The sequence below is a fragment of the Lygodium microphyllum genome, chromosome 27 (assembly GCF_053477565.2).
Source record: "Lygodium microphyllum isolate KBCC chromosome 27, Lygodium_microphyllum_v1.1.10, whole genome shotgun sequence".
NCBI classification, from domain to species: domain Eukaryota; kingdom Viridiplantae; phylum Streptophyta; class Polypodiopsida; order Schizaeales; family Lygodiaceae; genus Lygodium; species Lygodium microphyllum.
The window spans coordinates 26,012,274-26,027,984 of record NC_141161.1 but is presented as its reverse complement, the minus strand read 5'-3'; the positions used below and the strand labels follow the sequence as shown (position 1 = coordinate 26,027,984).

The window sequence follows — 15,711 nt, the reverse complement described above, 5'->3', positions numbered from 1 at the left end:
TGGCAAGTCTATACAATGTGCCAACAATGTATCATACCTTGTTAGAGGTATTGGGGAGATTATGTTGACAACCATTGATGGCACTATTCTTTGCTTGCAGGATGTCTTATTTGTGCCAGGTATAAAGAAGAATTTGTTATCTATTTCTTCTTTGGCAAGATGTAGTTTGCAAGTCACCTTTGATGATGACAGATGCATGGTGAGAGATAAGGAATACATTACTTTGGTTTTGACTGGCACCCTATGTCATGGGTTATATGAGTTGGACACTTTTTCAGTTGATCAGTCCATCTATCTAGCGTCCACTCTTTCTCCTGCTATGTCACAGGCGGAGTTATGGCATGCTCGCATGGGGCATATACACTATAGTAGCTTGATGCTTATGCAGCGTACACATATGCTTAATGGTTTATCTCTCTTAGAGAGACCTCCTGACTACTTATGCGAGGGATAAATTTTGGAAAAAATGCATCGTTTTTTATTCCCCCATGATGTTTCTTTTAGAGCAATTGCCAAGTTACAGATTGTGCACTCAGATGTATGTGGTCCTATGTAGACAAAGTCATTGGGTTGTTGCCACTATTTTGTCACTTTCATTGATGACTTTACTCGTTTCTGTTGTGTCCACTCTTTGGTTAAAAAGTCAGATGTGTATGATGCATTTTTGGCTATTGTAGCACTTGTTGAAAATCAATCTAGCTGTAGGGGAAAGACTCTCCGTTCGGACCGAGGGGGGGAATATATGTTCTCTATGCTAAATTCTTTTTGAAGTAGAAATACATTGTTCATCAGTACACTACTGCTTATACTCCACAATAGAATGGGGTTGCAGATAGGAAGAATTGGTCACTCATGGAGATGGCCAGATGTATGCTGAAGGTAAAGAGCTTGCCACACAATTTTTGGATGGAAGCATTTATGTGTGCTTGCCATGTCTTGAATAGGTGCCCCACCAAGGCATTGAAGAATGTCACGCCTTTTGAGACTTGGAATAGCCAAAAACCTTTTGTTGGGCATTTTCGTATTTTTGGGTGTCTTGTATATACACACATTCCCAAGGTACTCGGGAAGAAGTTGGATAACAAGGCTGTTAAATGCATTTTTGTGGGGTATAGCAGTGAGAGCAATATATAGATTATATGATCCTGTCTCTAAAAAGGTATTTGTCAGTAGGGATGTGGTTTCCGATGAAAAATCAGAATTATCCCTTATTGGTTTTGACACACATCAGGCTACCAATGATGTATTTGAAGGGCTATTGCCCATTTCTTTCGGTGATACAGCTGAAGCTTCAGCAAGTGAACGTAACGTTCGGCTAGCTACTCCATTGGATATGCAGAAATTCAGCCCTTGGCTGATCTGAATATTCAACAAGATGTTGAATTTGAAATTCAACAAGAGCTTGTATATAGTCAGGAGGCTAGACAAATGCCTAGATGGTATTTGCAAACTATGAAAGATAGTCATTTGGATGCTTCTATTGCTGGTTGTACTAGAAGGCAAGCTCGTGTTCATGATGGTGCACATACTGTGGAGTTTGTCATGGCAATATATACATTTGATGATGAGGAGTTTAAATGTTTTGAGGATGCACAACATAGTGTGCATTGGATGGCAGCAATGCAAGCTGAGTTTGATTCCATCATAAAGTATCAAACATGGGATTTAGTGTCTTCGCCTATTGGGAAGAAAGCCATTGGTACAAAGTAGGTCTATAAGCTTAAAGGAAATGCAAATGGATCCATTGACAAATATAAGGCGAGGCTTGTGGCCAAGGGCTACGCACAAAAGAAAGGCATTGACTATGAGGAGACATTTGCTCCTACCTCCCGCATGACTATCATTAGGTCTATGGTTGCTTTGGCTGCCCATTATGGATGGACTATGCATCAACTTGACATAAAGATTGCATTTTTACATGGGGAACTTCAAGAAGAAGTGTATATACAGCAGCCCATCGGTTTTGCAGTTAAGGCATCCAAACACTTAGTCTATAAGCTGAAAAAGGCTTTATATGGTTTGAAACAAGCTCCTCAAGCTTGATAGGCAAAGGTTGACGCATTTTTGCTCAGCCAAGGATTCATAAACAACTAATCAGAGTCTACCCTTTACGTATGTAAAGAGTGGGGATCCTTGTTGGTTATATGTCTATATGTTGATGATCTTTTTCTTACACAGATACATGGTGATCAGGTTTTAGCATTCAAACGAAATTTGCAGCAACCTTTTGAGATGTTAGATTTGGGGCCTTTGCACTATTACTAGGGCATTTAGTTTATTCATGATGCTAGAGCACAGCCAAGATACATTGATAAATTTCTTGAGAGGTTTGGCTTATAGGGTTGCAAGCCAGTTTGTACACCAATGGAACCTAAACTGAAGTTGCCACTGCATGATGATAGTGACTTATTTGATATCCATGCATATGCTTCAACAGTTAGATGTCTTATCTACCTATGCAACACAAGGCCGGACATACAGTTTGCAATTTCAGCCCTGAGTAAATATATGCATCAGCCACGCATATCGCATTGGCAAGCTACCAAGCGTGTTTTGGGGACCATTGCATTACATGCTTATAGTGATTATGATTCTCGTCACTCCACTTGTGGTGGGTGTGAACACCCTCTTACAACCCTAAGGTTTAAGGGCATGGACTAGGAACTCATAAAACCCCCTTGGGCCCACAAAAATGTCTTCAACACAATCCTCTTGCACAACACTCATAACCATGAGTGCATAGAAGATATTGTAGGAATTCTAGTAGTAAAACAGAGAATGACCCCCTTTTTCATGTGCAACATGTTGGCAAATCCAAAAGATGCTCCCAATCCAAATGTTGGGAGTTGTCTGATTGCCCTGTTGCTTGAGCATAGGACAAAGTGTGATCCATCTCCGAAGCACAAGGCAATGTTTGTGATTCCCCACAAGACAATGTATTTGGCCCACTCACAGGGGAGGCATAAACAAACTTGGAGTACTTGACAATAGGCTCAATATGTTCAATATCAGACTTTGGAACCATTTCATCCTCATCTGTATCCGGCTCCGTGGCATCTACCATCGCATCACTGACTTCTCTAAGGCTCTCGCCATCGCGTCGTTGCTACCCTCCGTCCCCGTTCGAACTGTTGCCGCACCAGTCCTCCCCTCCCCCTGCCTGCACCAGTCCTCCCCTCCCCCTGCCTGCACCAGTTTCCCCCCTCCCCCCCCCCCCGCCCTGCGCTAGTCATCCTCCCTCCCCCCCTTCGTTCAACAGTCCTCCCTCTCGTTCTGCCCCCTCCCGTTCATCAGTCCCCCTCTACCCTTCGTGTGTGAACACCCTCTTACAACCCTAAGGTTTAAGGGCATGGACTAGGAACTCATAAAACCCCCTTGGGCCCACAAAAATGTCTTCAGCACAATCCTCTTGAACAACACTCATAACCATGAGTGTACAGAAGATATTATAGGAATTCTAGCAGTAAAACAGAGAATGACCCCCTATGTGCAACATGTTGGCAAATCCAAAAGATGTTTCCAATCCAAATCTTGGGAGTCGTCTGATTGCCCTGTTGCTTGAGCATAGGACAAAGTGTGATCCATCTCTGAAGCACAAAGCAATGTTTGTGATTCCCCATAATACAATGTATTTGGCCCACTCATAGAGGAGGTATAAACAAACTTGGAGCACTTGACAATAGGCTCAGTATGTTCAATATCAGACTTCGGAACCATTCCATCCTCATCTGTATCCGGCTCCATGGCATCTACCATCGCATCACTGACTTCTCTAAGGCTCCCGCCATCGTGTCGTTACCGCCCTCCATCCCCATTCGAACTGTCACTGCGCCAGTCCTCCCCTCCCTTTGCATGAGCCAATCCCCCCCCGCCCTGCGCTAGTCATGCTCCCTCCCGTTCGACAACCCTCCCCCCCTTCGTTCGACAGTCCTTCTCCCTCTCGTTCTGCCCCCTCCCGTTCGCCAATCCCCCTCTCACCAATCCTCCCCATTCCCCACCCTGCAACCACCTGCTCGGCCGCTACCTGCCCTGTATCCACCCGCCTGCCCGCCCTGGGCCTGCTTGCACTCCGCTCCTTTTTCCCTCTAGCCGCCTACTGCCCCTGCCCCCCCAAACCTCCAGTTGCTCCCTCCCCCTGCAGCAACTCCCCCTCCCGCCCCCCGCAAGTAGCACAACAATGCTATAGGTAGGTTTTCAGCAGGGGTGCGCAATGGAAACCTCTAGCTAGATGCTGGCGCATTTTGCGAGTGCCCCCCCAGTCAAACACCTTGCGCATCATCCTCTCTAAGGAACAGCTCTTGGCCGTTCAGCCACCACACAGAGCTGGAGTTGTAAGAAACAACGATCTTTGGTCAGGTCATAGGACACTCCCCATCGAGGGCCCAGTTGTGGGATTGGCTCCACTCCACACTGCGCATTGGCACAGCGCAAATCATGGAGGCAGTCCTCATGGGCCAAGGGATTTTCATGGTTTGACTCACCTCTGCGGATACAGCTCGTAAGTTAGTGGAGAGCCCGCTCTATGCCTCTACAAAGGGGGTCATCTACATGGTTCCCTGGTATAGCGGCTTCACAGTGGAGACATTTGCGCTCCACAACAAATTTCTCAGACACTCAATCACCTTACTATTCCCTGGACTGGCGATAGAGTACCGCCAGTAAGTGGAGGACTTTGGACGGCTATTCAGCATAGTTTATCCTATCTCCTTTGCGGATGTAGTGATAGCTGGAGGAGTCCCAAAGATACGAGTGGCCGTGAAAGACACGAACTGTATACCAAAGTTCTTGGAGATCGAGGCAAGAGGTCACTCCTTTAGGTAGCAGGGCATTGTGATTGAGCAACCAAGGCAGTGCCTGTACTGCCACGACTTTGGGCTGGAAGTAGACTGTACGCGCTTCGGAGCCAAGGTGGCTCCGCCGACAGGCTTGCAGGTGGACGCTGATGGCTTCACATGGGTCCAAAGACGACAGAGAGGAAGACGGCAGGGGGGGTTTGCAGCCAGCTTCTCAGATGCAAACTCGACAGCAGGGAGCAGGATAGCTAGCGATACCCCCTCGGCAGAGCACTCCGTAGCTCCCTCCACCTGGCAGGACCACAGTCCCCCACAGCCACTACCCATGCCACAGACTATCTCACCTGAGGTCCCACAGTCCCCATACCCACCCCTCCCCCCAACCTTCCAAGGTCCCCTCCCCCCCCACTGACCTTGGTCCACAGCCCTCCCTTTCTAGAGCTGCCAGCCCGCCCCTCCCCACCACCAAACACCTGCCATATACCTCCGACCATCCCATCACCACTCGATCCTCTTTCCCCCCCACCACCTCCCTTGCCGAAAACCCCCCTTGATCCGTACCCAGTTCAGGTGATCCCCCCTAGACCCACCCCCCTTCCTCCCACAAGAGGTGACGAGCCATGTTCGCCTACATCCTCCTCGCACCAGCAGTTTTTCCCCTCCCATACTGCCACCAGCTCATCTGCCCTTGCCGCCCGTTACACCTTCCCGAGACAGGCACAATCGTTGCCGCAGGAGTTCTTCCGGAGTGGCCCATGGTCCTACCTAGGAGTTGCGGAGCACAGAGTGTTCCCACTACCTCTAGAGGTGGGGATCTTCATGGTTTGCAAGTCAAGGAGGGACAAGGTCCATCTACTTGCACCACCGGATGGACCAAAGTATGCTTTTTTTCTTCAGTCCTCTCACTCAAGGGATTGGACATCGACACAGATAGAGGAGTTGAAGAGTGAAGTGGCAAACCACATCTCCTAGTGGATGGGAGAAGAACTAGCACTGTTTGCACAGTAGTGGCCTGGTTGCATGATGGACATTAAGTGGTGGGCTGGTACTGAGGTCCCACACTTGAGCATGATCTTCCGAGCCCCTCCATAGTGGCATGCTCCGAAGGATGTGACTGAGTGGCCCCTGGCACAAGCGGCCCGTTTCTACCAGTGCATAGTCACGACTCTCAGTATGGCTAATAGATGGTTTGATAGTACCACCTAGAGCATCTATCACCCCTATGGTCCGACCAAGGACCACCGTGGGGGACTGGAGTTCACCGTCCAGACCTACGGCAAAGCGTACTTGCATGCCCCATTGTTTTTCCTCTTTATCAGCAACCTCCACACCGAACAGATGCCTGTTCAGTCAGTCGTAGGTTTCCTCATGAGCTTACACCTTGCATCTTGGAATGTGAATAGCCTCCACTATAGTGGGGCACGTGGTTTCAGGAAGTTGATTGTTCGTCAGGAGCTGCAGCCTGCCCTTGCCAGACAGATTGACATCTTACTTCTACAGGAGCACAAACTCACTCCCACCCAAGCACAGTGGGTAGGGAAGAGACTCCCGAGCAGCTCGCATACTTACTTGGAGCACGCTATAGGTGCCCACGGCAGGAGTGGAGGCATATGCACTTGTATTAACCCGAGTCTCACCGCCTGTGTACAAGACCATGGGACGATAGTGGCAGGGAGGGTTCTATGGATCAGATTGGATTTTGGGGACTCGTGCCTTGGAGTCCTCAATGTCTATGCCCCTACAGAGGTTAGGACACGCAACAGGTTCTGGGTGGAGATCGCGGAGAGACTCCCAGAGGTGGACTCCTGGATCGTTGGAGGAGGCTTCAACAACCTGGAGGCTTTGGAGGACCAGCAGGGCAGAGGTAGAAACTACCAGCCAGAGAGGAGCAGGAGGCATGGGAGGTCTTTCTACTGGCAGTAGAAACATGCGATGCTTGGAGAGACCTTGCCTTCTAGAGGAGGGAGAGGTCGCTGGACTTCTCTTGGGGATACAGATGGCTAGGTGGAGTCCTGCTGGAGCGGTTGGACAGGTTTTATGTGGGAGAGGGGGGAGGCTCTCATGGAGGCCAAATTGGATAATTGGTGGGCACCATGTTGTTCGATCATTGCCCGGTTCTCCTAACACTAGACCCCCCCCCTCTCCCAGCATCTGTCCTAGAGAAACGATCTTGTCGGATCCCTAACTCGATCTATAGGAGGGAGGACGTGACGGGACAAATAGAGCAAATTTGGACCAAGAAATGGGGCAGGAGGGACCGGATCACAGAGAAGGTTGCAGAGATCCTGGCCGAATCGAGCAGAATCTGCCAAGAGGCAGCCATACAGGCCAGGCAGCAGAGCTAGGAGGAGAGAGCACTCCAACGGGACCTTGCAGCCACGTAGAGATTGTTACAGGAGGCACCAGGGGATCCCACCCTTCACGCACAAGAGGTGCGCACGCGAGCAGCCATTGCTGGCCTAGAGGACAGGCACTCAGAGTTCTCTTTCCGCACCTCAGCAGCTTTCTGGGCATGGAAGGGGGACACGATGTGCAATGAGTTTTTCCAGGCGCACCAGCCTCGCACCTCATGAGAGTAGATACACAGCCTTTGAGATCAGTATGGGAGGATGCGTTCTAGCCTAGACGAGGTGATGGAGATTGCCACCGACTGCTACAGACGCCTTTTCCTACATGAGACAGCCTCAACTAGAGGACAACGATGTAGACAACAGGTTTGGGATAACATCCCATCCCTCATCATAGAGGAGATAGGACGCTCCCTCCTAGCCCCATTCATAGAGAAGGAAATAGAGGAGGCTTTCCATACACAGGACGTGTAGAAATGCCTAGGAGAGAATGACCTCTCTAAGGCCTTTTTCACTACCTATTGGGAAGTGGTGAAGGACCCCCTACTGATGGCCTTCCAAGAGATTTTCACTTCAGGACAAATGCCATGGAGCCTTTCGGCAGGTCTTATCAGTCTTCTCCCCAAAGGGGGAGACCGGTTGGAGCTTTCTCAATAGAGACCGATCACCTTATTGTCAGTGGCTTATAAGGCACTGGCAAAGATGATTGGTAAGCGACTATGCCTCGTGCTTCCAGACATCATCCACGACACACAGACAGGCTTTGTCGAGGATAAGAGCATCCTAGACAATATATTCACCTTCTTTGAGGCAACAGAGTGGTCTCAACACAGTGGGTAGAGACTGACCGTACTACTCTTGGCATTCGAGAAAGCTTATGACAGGGTGGATTGGGATTTCCTAGAGGGCACCATGGTGAGGTCGGGTTTCCCCCAGGCTTTTGCGGGGTCTCCACACTTTATAGATTGGCCACCAGCAGGGTTATCATAGGTGGTAGGCGAGGGGAGGAGTTTCGGCTGGAGAGATCGGTCCGGCAGGGCTGCCCCCTGGCCCTATACCTGTTCCTACTCTTTGCAGAGGCGATGTTTCACTTCTTCAGGTCACGTGTAAGCAGATTACGCGGCCTCCGACTTCCAGCGAGAGAGGAGACTGAGTTGCTAGACTCCGAGTATGCAAAGGATACAGCACTCTACATTGAGGACGATGAGTTGATGCTGGAGAGAGTGAGGCTGGCTCTTGAGACGTTTTGTTCTACAGCGGGAGCGAAAATCAACTGACAAAAGTCAGTTGGTTTCCTCACAGACCCGAACTCTAGTACGGAGTGGGGCATCCACGTGGGATTTAGATGGGTGGGTAGAGGGCAAACTGTCCGGTACCTAGGGTTCCAGGTGGGACTCAACATCACTCCCGCCCAGCAGTTTCTTCCAGTCCTCAACTCTATTTGGAGGAAGCTGACCTACTGGAGCACGATCGCCTCTCACTAGCCGATCAAGCCTTGGTGGTTAACCAGGTCCTCCTACCGACGGCCTGGTACATCGCCTCATATTGGTGCTTCTCCTCATCCTGTGTAGTGCAGCTTCGCCACCTAGTGTGGAACTTTCTTTGGTCCAGGTTAGATGGCTCTACGAATTCCAGAGCCAAGGTGGCGTCGTGGGCGACCATCATACGGCATCGATCAAAGGGAGGGCTTGGGATCATAGACCCAAATGATCAAAGTATAGCCCTTCTGGGCTAGCTAGTTGTCCGCGGCCTCACACCGAGAGGGAAGACCTAGAAGGTCCTATTGCAGGAGGGTCTTCAGAATTGTAGGCCGAGGCTTGGCGGTAAGTGGAGGCCGTCCTTGAGATGGATCTTCACGTCAGCCCAGATCGCCCCCCCCCCCCCCCCCCAGATCACCTTTCCTACGCAGCTTGCTCCGTGTGTGGCAGGGCCCCTCTATAAGACCCTAATCCAGAGCTCCCTAGGCTGCCAGGTAGAGATAGACCATCGGCTGGTGATCTGGAACCCTCAGGTCAAGGATCAGGAAGGGGCGCAAATTGGCGAGCGCCCCTATATCCAATGGGCTAGTTGGGAGGCTAGACCGGCTCGTACCATCAGGACATGGCGGGAGCTGTATAGGATGGTGGACGAGGAGGTGTTGCAGCGAGTATCAGGCTGCCAGAGAGTTGAGGAGAAGGGAGATAGATGCAACTATACCTCAGGAGTGGCTTGCTCCCCCGATACGAAAGCTGATAGAGCCCGGAGAGGTATGGGCTGCTAGGTTCTCACCAGCAGGTATCCCCCTACAAGTGGCAGGTAGAGTGGGCAGCGCTCCACCTGGGACCTTCTTCACTGTACAGGAGGGGGGGCGTTTGGCTCTTGACAGAGGGCAGCAGGATGAGGAGATAGTTATCCTTTCATGGAAGAGGATCCGGGTGATTGGCCTCTAGGGGAAGACATGGCAGCTAGACCCTTTTGTCTTTTGGCAGGAGCTCCTCTGGATCTGGGAGGGCATGCCACTTGATGAGCTAAAGTGGGATTTGGGAGAGTGGCTATGGCCGGCCAACCACTGTGGTCGCCAAGAAGCCACCGATGTTCCTGGAGTACACTGCTAGGATTGGCAGACACATACTAATGCAGTGGATATGGATTGGGCGCCGTCACATAGTAGGCACTGGACGGAGCACAGCATCACGGAGCCTTTCCGGCGGACCTTCCGGCCCCACCTATGAGATAGTTGGAGGCCAAGGAGGATATCGTATTTTCTATGGCTAGTGGCACATGGGGGTTTGGCGGTGGGATGTTGGCTTGCCTAAATGCAGAAGGAGGGAGGTTGTAAGCACTGTACACAATAGCCTTTGGAAACCCCAAAGCACTGCCTTTGGGCATGTGAGGCGGTGCAACTTGTGTGGAGAGGTGCATGCCGCATCCTTTGTCGTATAGCACTCAGCCTTGGATGTAGCTCATAGGGAGCTTTCTGCTGGCAAGCGATCAGTCAGGGCCGTCACCTTCTGTATGAGGCTGGGATGCAGGACACGATATTCATTATTGAAGCAGGTTCGTGCACAGTGGTCAATTTAGAGGCTCTACCCATTCTCTAGGTTCTAGAGCCCGCAGCAGATCGCTCTGAGGTATGGGAGAACATAGGGAGTCTTATTGGTTGGCATATCTAGAAGGCGCAGTGTTAGGAGGCTTTTGGCGGAGAGAGACTTTCAGCACAGGCGACCTTAGCAAAGCTCTAGACCTCCATCATCCACTTCCTTCGCGGCTGATGGGATTAGGTGCAGAGCGAGTCCAGTGCTCGTTAGGAGCTCCGATGTCATTTCATATGCACTTGGGGTGGCCAGGACCTGTTTTTTCGTGATGCAGGCAGGCAGCCCTAGGTGGCGATACAACCCCCCGTCCATGGCTTCTTGCCCCCTTCCCCCCCAGACCGCCTTGAGAGGCTTGTATACATGATGTACTTGTGACTTTCATCAGCTCCAGCTAGTCTGTTGAGCATGAGCAGTCCGTTGTAATCAGTTTTTTGAGTAATGTAATCAACCACATTTGCCAAAACAAATCTACCATCGCATCACTGAAAGCCATATTCAGCTCAGCCATACGGGAGCAGACTTCCCATTCTCAGTCCTGGCTGAGTTTACACAGGTCTCACAGCTGCCTGAGAGTCTAGGCCTGTTTAGGGTTCGATGCACAACTGAATAGTGCTGTGCCTGTCAGCTCACAGGTCTGTCTGAGTGACCAGGACTGTTTAGGTTGGCATCTGAGTTCCTCAGGCCTGTGTAGGGCCACACAGATCAGGTTGTCACTGCAGCAGGTGCAGGTTACATCAGCCAGATTGTCAGTCTCTCTATGGGCAGTTATAGGTTATCAGATCAAGTCCTCAATCGAGTGCAACAGGTCATCAATTTCTCTCTGTGGCAGGTAGAGGTCATCAAATCAGGTCATCTTAAGAGCCTCTCTCTCTCTCTCTCTCTCTCTCTCTCTCTCTCCCCACCATGGAGCTTCATCCACCTTAGCTTCTCTCACGTTAATCCACAGCTCTACAGATTGATGAAGGTATCTTGTTGTGGTTGGTGCCCATGGGGGCCATGTGATTAGCAGTTGGCTAGCGTAAATGCATCATGATAGGATTTCTTAGTGCTGTCCCATGACAGTTCTGGAAGAATTTGAAGCACTGTCTCTGGACATGCATCGGGACCCACTAGGTCTGGAGAAGAACTTGTAGCATTCTTTACCAAATGGGGTCAAGCTTGGGGTGCATATTTGCAGGGCCTTCCTTCTGTTGGCAACCAATTAGCTTGGGGTGGCAGTTGATGAGGCAAAGGTGCATGCTATGGTGTTTCTTGATTGAGGCTTGTGCCTTTGCGTTTGGTTGGGAATCTCTGCCCAACCAGCAAGTTTGGAGCCCTCAGTGTCATGATTAGAGGTGGGAGCTCATTGGAATTTGGGAACCTCGCATCTAGACCACCCTAAGATGCTTTCTACATGTGTCCGGTATCGCTCAACAGCATATACTTCCCCCATTCCATCTAGACCGCCCTAAGAGGCTTTCCATATGAATGACATGTTGCTCAATAGCAGATACCTCCCACCTTGGCTCCTTCCCCCAATCCCACCTGGACCACCTTAAGAGGCTTTCTGTATGTATGGTGGTGTTCCCTCATGCTGTTCGGCCCATGAACTTTCATGTTGGATAGGACACTAAGGGCTCTGACTGGGATTCTGTTGCTGTAGTTGGATGGTTGGATTAAGATAGCAGCAATGGCAACAAAGTCTGTAAAGCACTTTGGATTGTTTGAACATCAAACTGAAAGCAAGCTCTAGTGAATTTATACTTTCCTCTTTTGGCAGAAAGGATTCTTCTGTTAGTTGAGTTTGGACAGCACTGATGATAGGTACAAGGATGTATGGTTAAATCTAGGCCATTGGTGTGCAAACCAAAAACCTGTGAAACTGATTTAGGTTAGTGTCGCATGATATACAAGCAAAGCCATACTTTGTGTTATTGTATATCCTTGGCTTCTAAACACATTTTTGTGTCCTGAAGGAACAAAAAAGTAATGCTTTTCACTTGTTCAAATACTCTTGAAAAAAGAAAGATTATGCATGCTGCTAAGCAGTTTGCTAAAGATTTTGTGAAAATTTACATAATAAACGTTTTGCACTGATTGGATGCTTTTCAAAAAAGAAAGAATATGCATGCTGCTAAGCAGTTTGCTCACGATTTTGTAGCAATTTATATAACAAATATTTTTTTACTTAATTGGAATGTGCAGGCCAACAAGGGATAGGACTCAGCAAAAATAAAACGAAAATGAGACAGGGAGAGAGAGCCAAAATGGAGGAAGGAAAGCCCTGGGAGCATATAGATCATATTGTTATGAACTTGCCAGCTTCAGCGTTGGAGTTTCTGGGTATGCATCATAATGTATCTTGTTAAGGTTTTGTAATCTTACTTAATCATTACAGCTAGTGTCATTTCTGACAAAGCAATAGTTACTGAATTCAGTTTACTTGCTTGCTGTTTTGAATGTCTATAACTTGGATCTTAGTCCATACAGTGCGTAGTTAGAACTTGTATTAAGCAATTTGAAATGCTTCCATGCAACTCATGAACTGAATTTGTAGTGAATGGAATCATTAACTATATCTAACCCTCTTGATGCTATGAGCCTCATTTGAATGTTTGGATGAGATGATACCTGGCAAGCAGGAAGGTTGATACGAATTGCTAATGCAGGATCACTCAGCAAAACTGGGTAGGAAGTAGTTACATGTTAACCACACTGAAGAATATATTGAACAATTACATATCAAGAGATTTAAAGTTATGATTTTGAGGTGCGTCATAGAAGAAATCTATGGTATTTGTAGGGGCAGAAACATGAGGTTAGGAGGGTACTAGCTGAAATCAGGTTGGCTTGAAGTTAGAAGAATTCCATAAAAGAGAAACACAACTTTCATAGATTGCTGCTATGCAGCTGATTAACCTGACTGATATGTAACTAATGTGGACACCACACAACTTATAGAGCCTGCCAGAGAAAATTTTTCATCAAACCCGACAATTCACATGGTTATATGTCAAATTATAGAGAGGTAAGATGTCCAAAGTCCACTAAGGAAAAATATGCGTAGGGGCTTCATTCTGTCCAGGAAATTCTGTCCATTGGTCATAGGCCTTCTGAAATTCAACAAGTCATCAAGGTGTGTCGATTTTTCTGCCTCAAATTGGGAAATGATTGTCAAAAAGTTTCCTATATTGAACAAAATCAATTTTGGTGTCAGAAATGATATCTAGCATAAGAGATAGAGTCTCCTATTTTTCAATTTTGCAAGGGCCTTATGAGTCGTAGGCATTGGATAGTCTTCCAAGAGGACATATTAATGTCAGTAGGCTTTCTATACGTTATTCCTTTAGGAGTTGTTCAGCCTTTGTTCCATTGCAGCCTCAAATACCTTCTTCGGCACCATTAGCAGTCCTTCCTTTGTCATCAGACACTTTGGAGGCCGTGATCCATGAGTTTTCAGATTCCTTATCTCTATCTAAGGGGGATCTTCTTCCTCCAATTTTAGAAGGGGCTATGACTCATCGTGTGGTCCTTTGCACACCTTGGAATGCCTTTGCATTCTTCATCTTCCCTTTGACGGGGTGATTGACATTGATCTACCATCTCACCTATTGATAGCCAAGATGTACAAGCTCTACTCGGGGCCTTGGATGCTTCAACTATGGCTTGATCGCTATGTTTTCACATTCTTATGAGCATGGAGACATGAAGCTAGTTGCTTCTCTCCCGAGTTTGAGTTTCAAGGCCATTTGCACACCCTATCTACTGTTCTTCCTTATAAGTGTCCTTTTAGGTGGAATACTTGGATCAAAAGGTGGAAAATATCTCTTTCACTCCTAGGGTATCTTTTTGGGCTTGAGAGGGGGTGTTGAGATGCCAAAGTCATTAAGCTCATTGTATTTCATTAATTCCTATTTTGGTTTCCATTTATAGCCCCAAAAGGCTTTATTTGTATCATTCACTGGTGTGTGGGTGCCATTGGGAGTCAAGGGGCTACCCTAGATAGTTCAGTGACTCATGTGCCTATAAATAAGGCATGGGCATTCATTCATCTTCACACTTACTCTCTTACTTTCATTCGTCATCCATCTTCACTCCACGCTTGCTCTTTGACTTTCATTCTTCATTAGTTCCTCCTCCTTTCCTCAGCACTCTCTAATGTGCATTTGCTGGTTTCCCTTCTCCATGGACTGGTATAGTAGATCACCTTAATCATTATTCTAAGTTTCTAGCTCTTGTTGTCACCATAGCACCTAGGCGACAGTTCCCAGCCATTAGCCACTTTATGGAGGCTGTGTTTGCAACGGATTCAGGCTGTCTACAACAAGTTACACCCTCTTTATCAACCCTACATTAGATACCTGCATTTTTTAATTTTCTTCACTCCTAAAGGATTGCCTAGTATTCGTTTGTCTGCAACCAATCACATAGAGAGATCTTCAGCAACATTCTTGTGGTTTCTTCTCCAATTGGTTGCCCAGCAGTTGTCTTGATAGCAACCATCATGCCAAAAGAGATTTCAGTATATCCTTCATCTTCCAGTGTCTACTTCGACATAACATTGCCCATAGGATAGTGTTTTGCTCCCTCCATAGAGCAGCTCCTTGTCATTGACACTTTTGCCCAATAGATTGCATTTTGATCCCTTCATAGTGTAGATTCCTTCTTGATGTTGTTGCTTGAGAGAATGTAGTTATCTTTGAGCTGTGCTCTATTGTATCAATATGATTCATTTAACATGATTCAATGTTCATCATTATTTATCTTCTTCTTTAGTGTTTCTAAGTTTCTTTCTCTGAGTGTTTGTTGTACAATGTGTTTCTCCTTGCAAACCCTACCATTTCTTCACATGGTGTTAGAGCATACCATTCCATCTCTCAATAGATAGTTGCTACATGATCAATAAACATAGGAGATTCTAATTGTTGAAGTAAAAATTTATTCTAGGGAAATTCAAATAGAGAGCGTAATGTACCCAATTTTCATGCATTAGAATACTCTTATATTTTAACCTTTGACCATGTCTCAATAGTGAGGATAAAAGTCTACATTAATGAGGTGTTGTACGCCGAGTCACAAGTGGAAGGAACTTGGAAAGTCCACTCAAAACAAATTTATAAAAACTATATTTGTAGTGTAGAACAATAATGACTAAACTAGCTTGATGGATAGTCACTTGGCAGCTACGCACACTTTGGTGACGACACTATCCGGATGGGTGACCTCCCGAGAAGTTTTTCCCATAAGCAAACAGTTGCACCTTGCATGTAGCCAATGGTGCTAATGAAGCATTTGTAGCCTTGTTGTCAAGTATGCCAAGGTTTATGCCTTGGCCGCTACCTGTTGTCACGAGTGCGTGCTTGCTATGTAGGTGATTCCGATTGGTTATTCCTATCTCTTTTCTGGTGAGATTTTCTTTTTTCTTTTTGCTTTTTCACTTTTCTTTCATGCTAAATAAGGCAGCTCCATGCTTATTAACTTAGTGTCTTGAAAACAAATCCCTCCTGACATTATCAA

The 15,711-nt window shown here is 47.5% G+C and overlaps 1 protein-coding gene across 7 annotated transcripts in view; it reads left to right on the top strand.

Annotated features, from left to right (window-relative positions):
• LOC148012151 (S-adenosyl-L-methionine-dependent methyltransferases superfamily protein) overlaps positions 1-15,711 on the top strand; it is a 183,476-nt gene that overhangs the window by 162,814 nt on the left and 4,951 nt on the right. For all 7 annotated transcript variants that reach the window (XR_015689115.1, XM_087669523.1, XM_087669522.1 and 4 more), the window contains one exon: positions 12,400-12,537. Coding sequence is in view for 6 of the 7 variants with exons in the window: in XM_087669523.1 (XP_087525649.1) it covers positions 12,400-12,537 (138 nt within the window). In the remaining variant the exon portion in view is untranslated. The remainder of the gene's footprint in view (positions 1-12,399; positions 12,538-15,711) is intronic.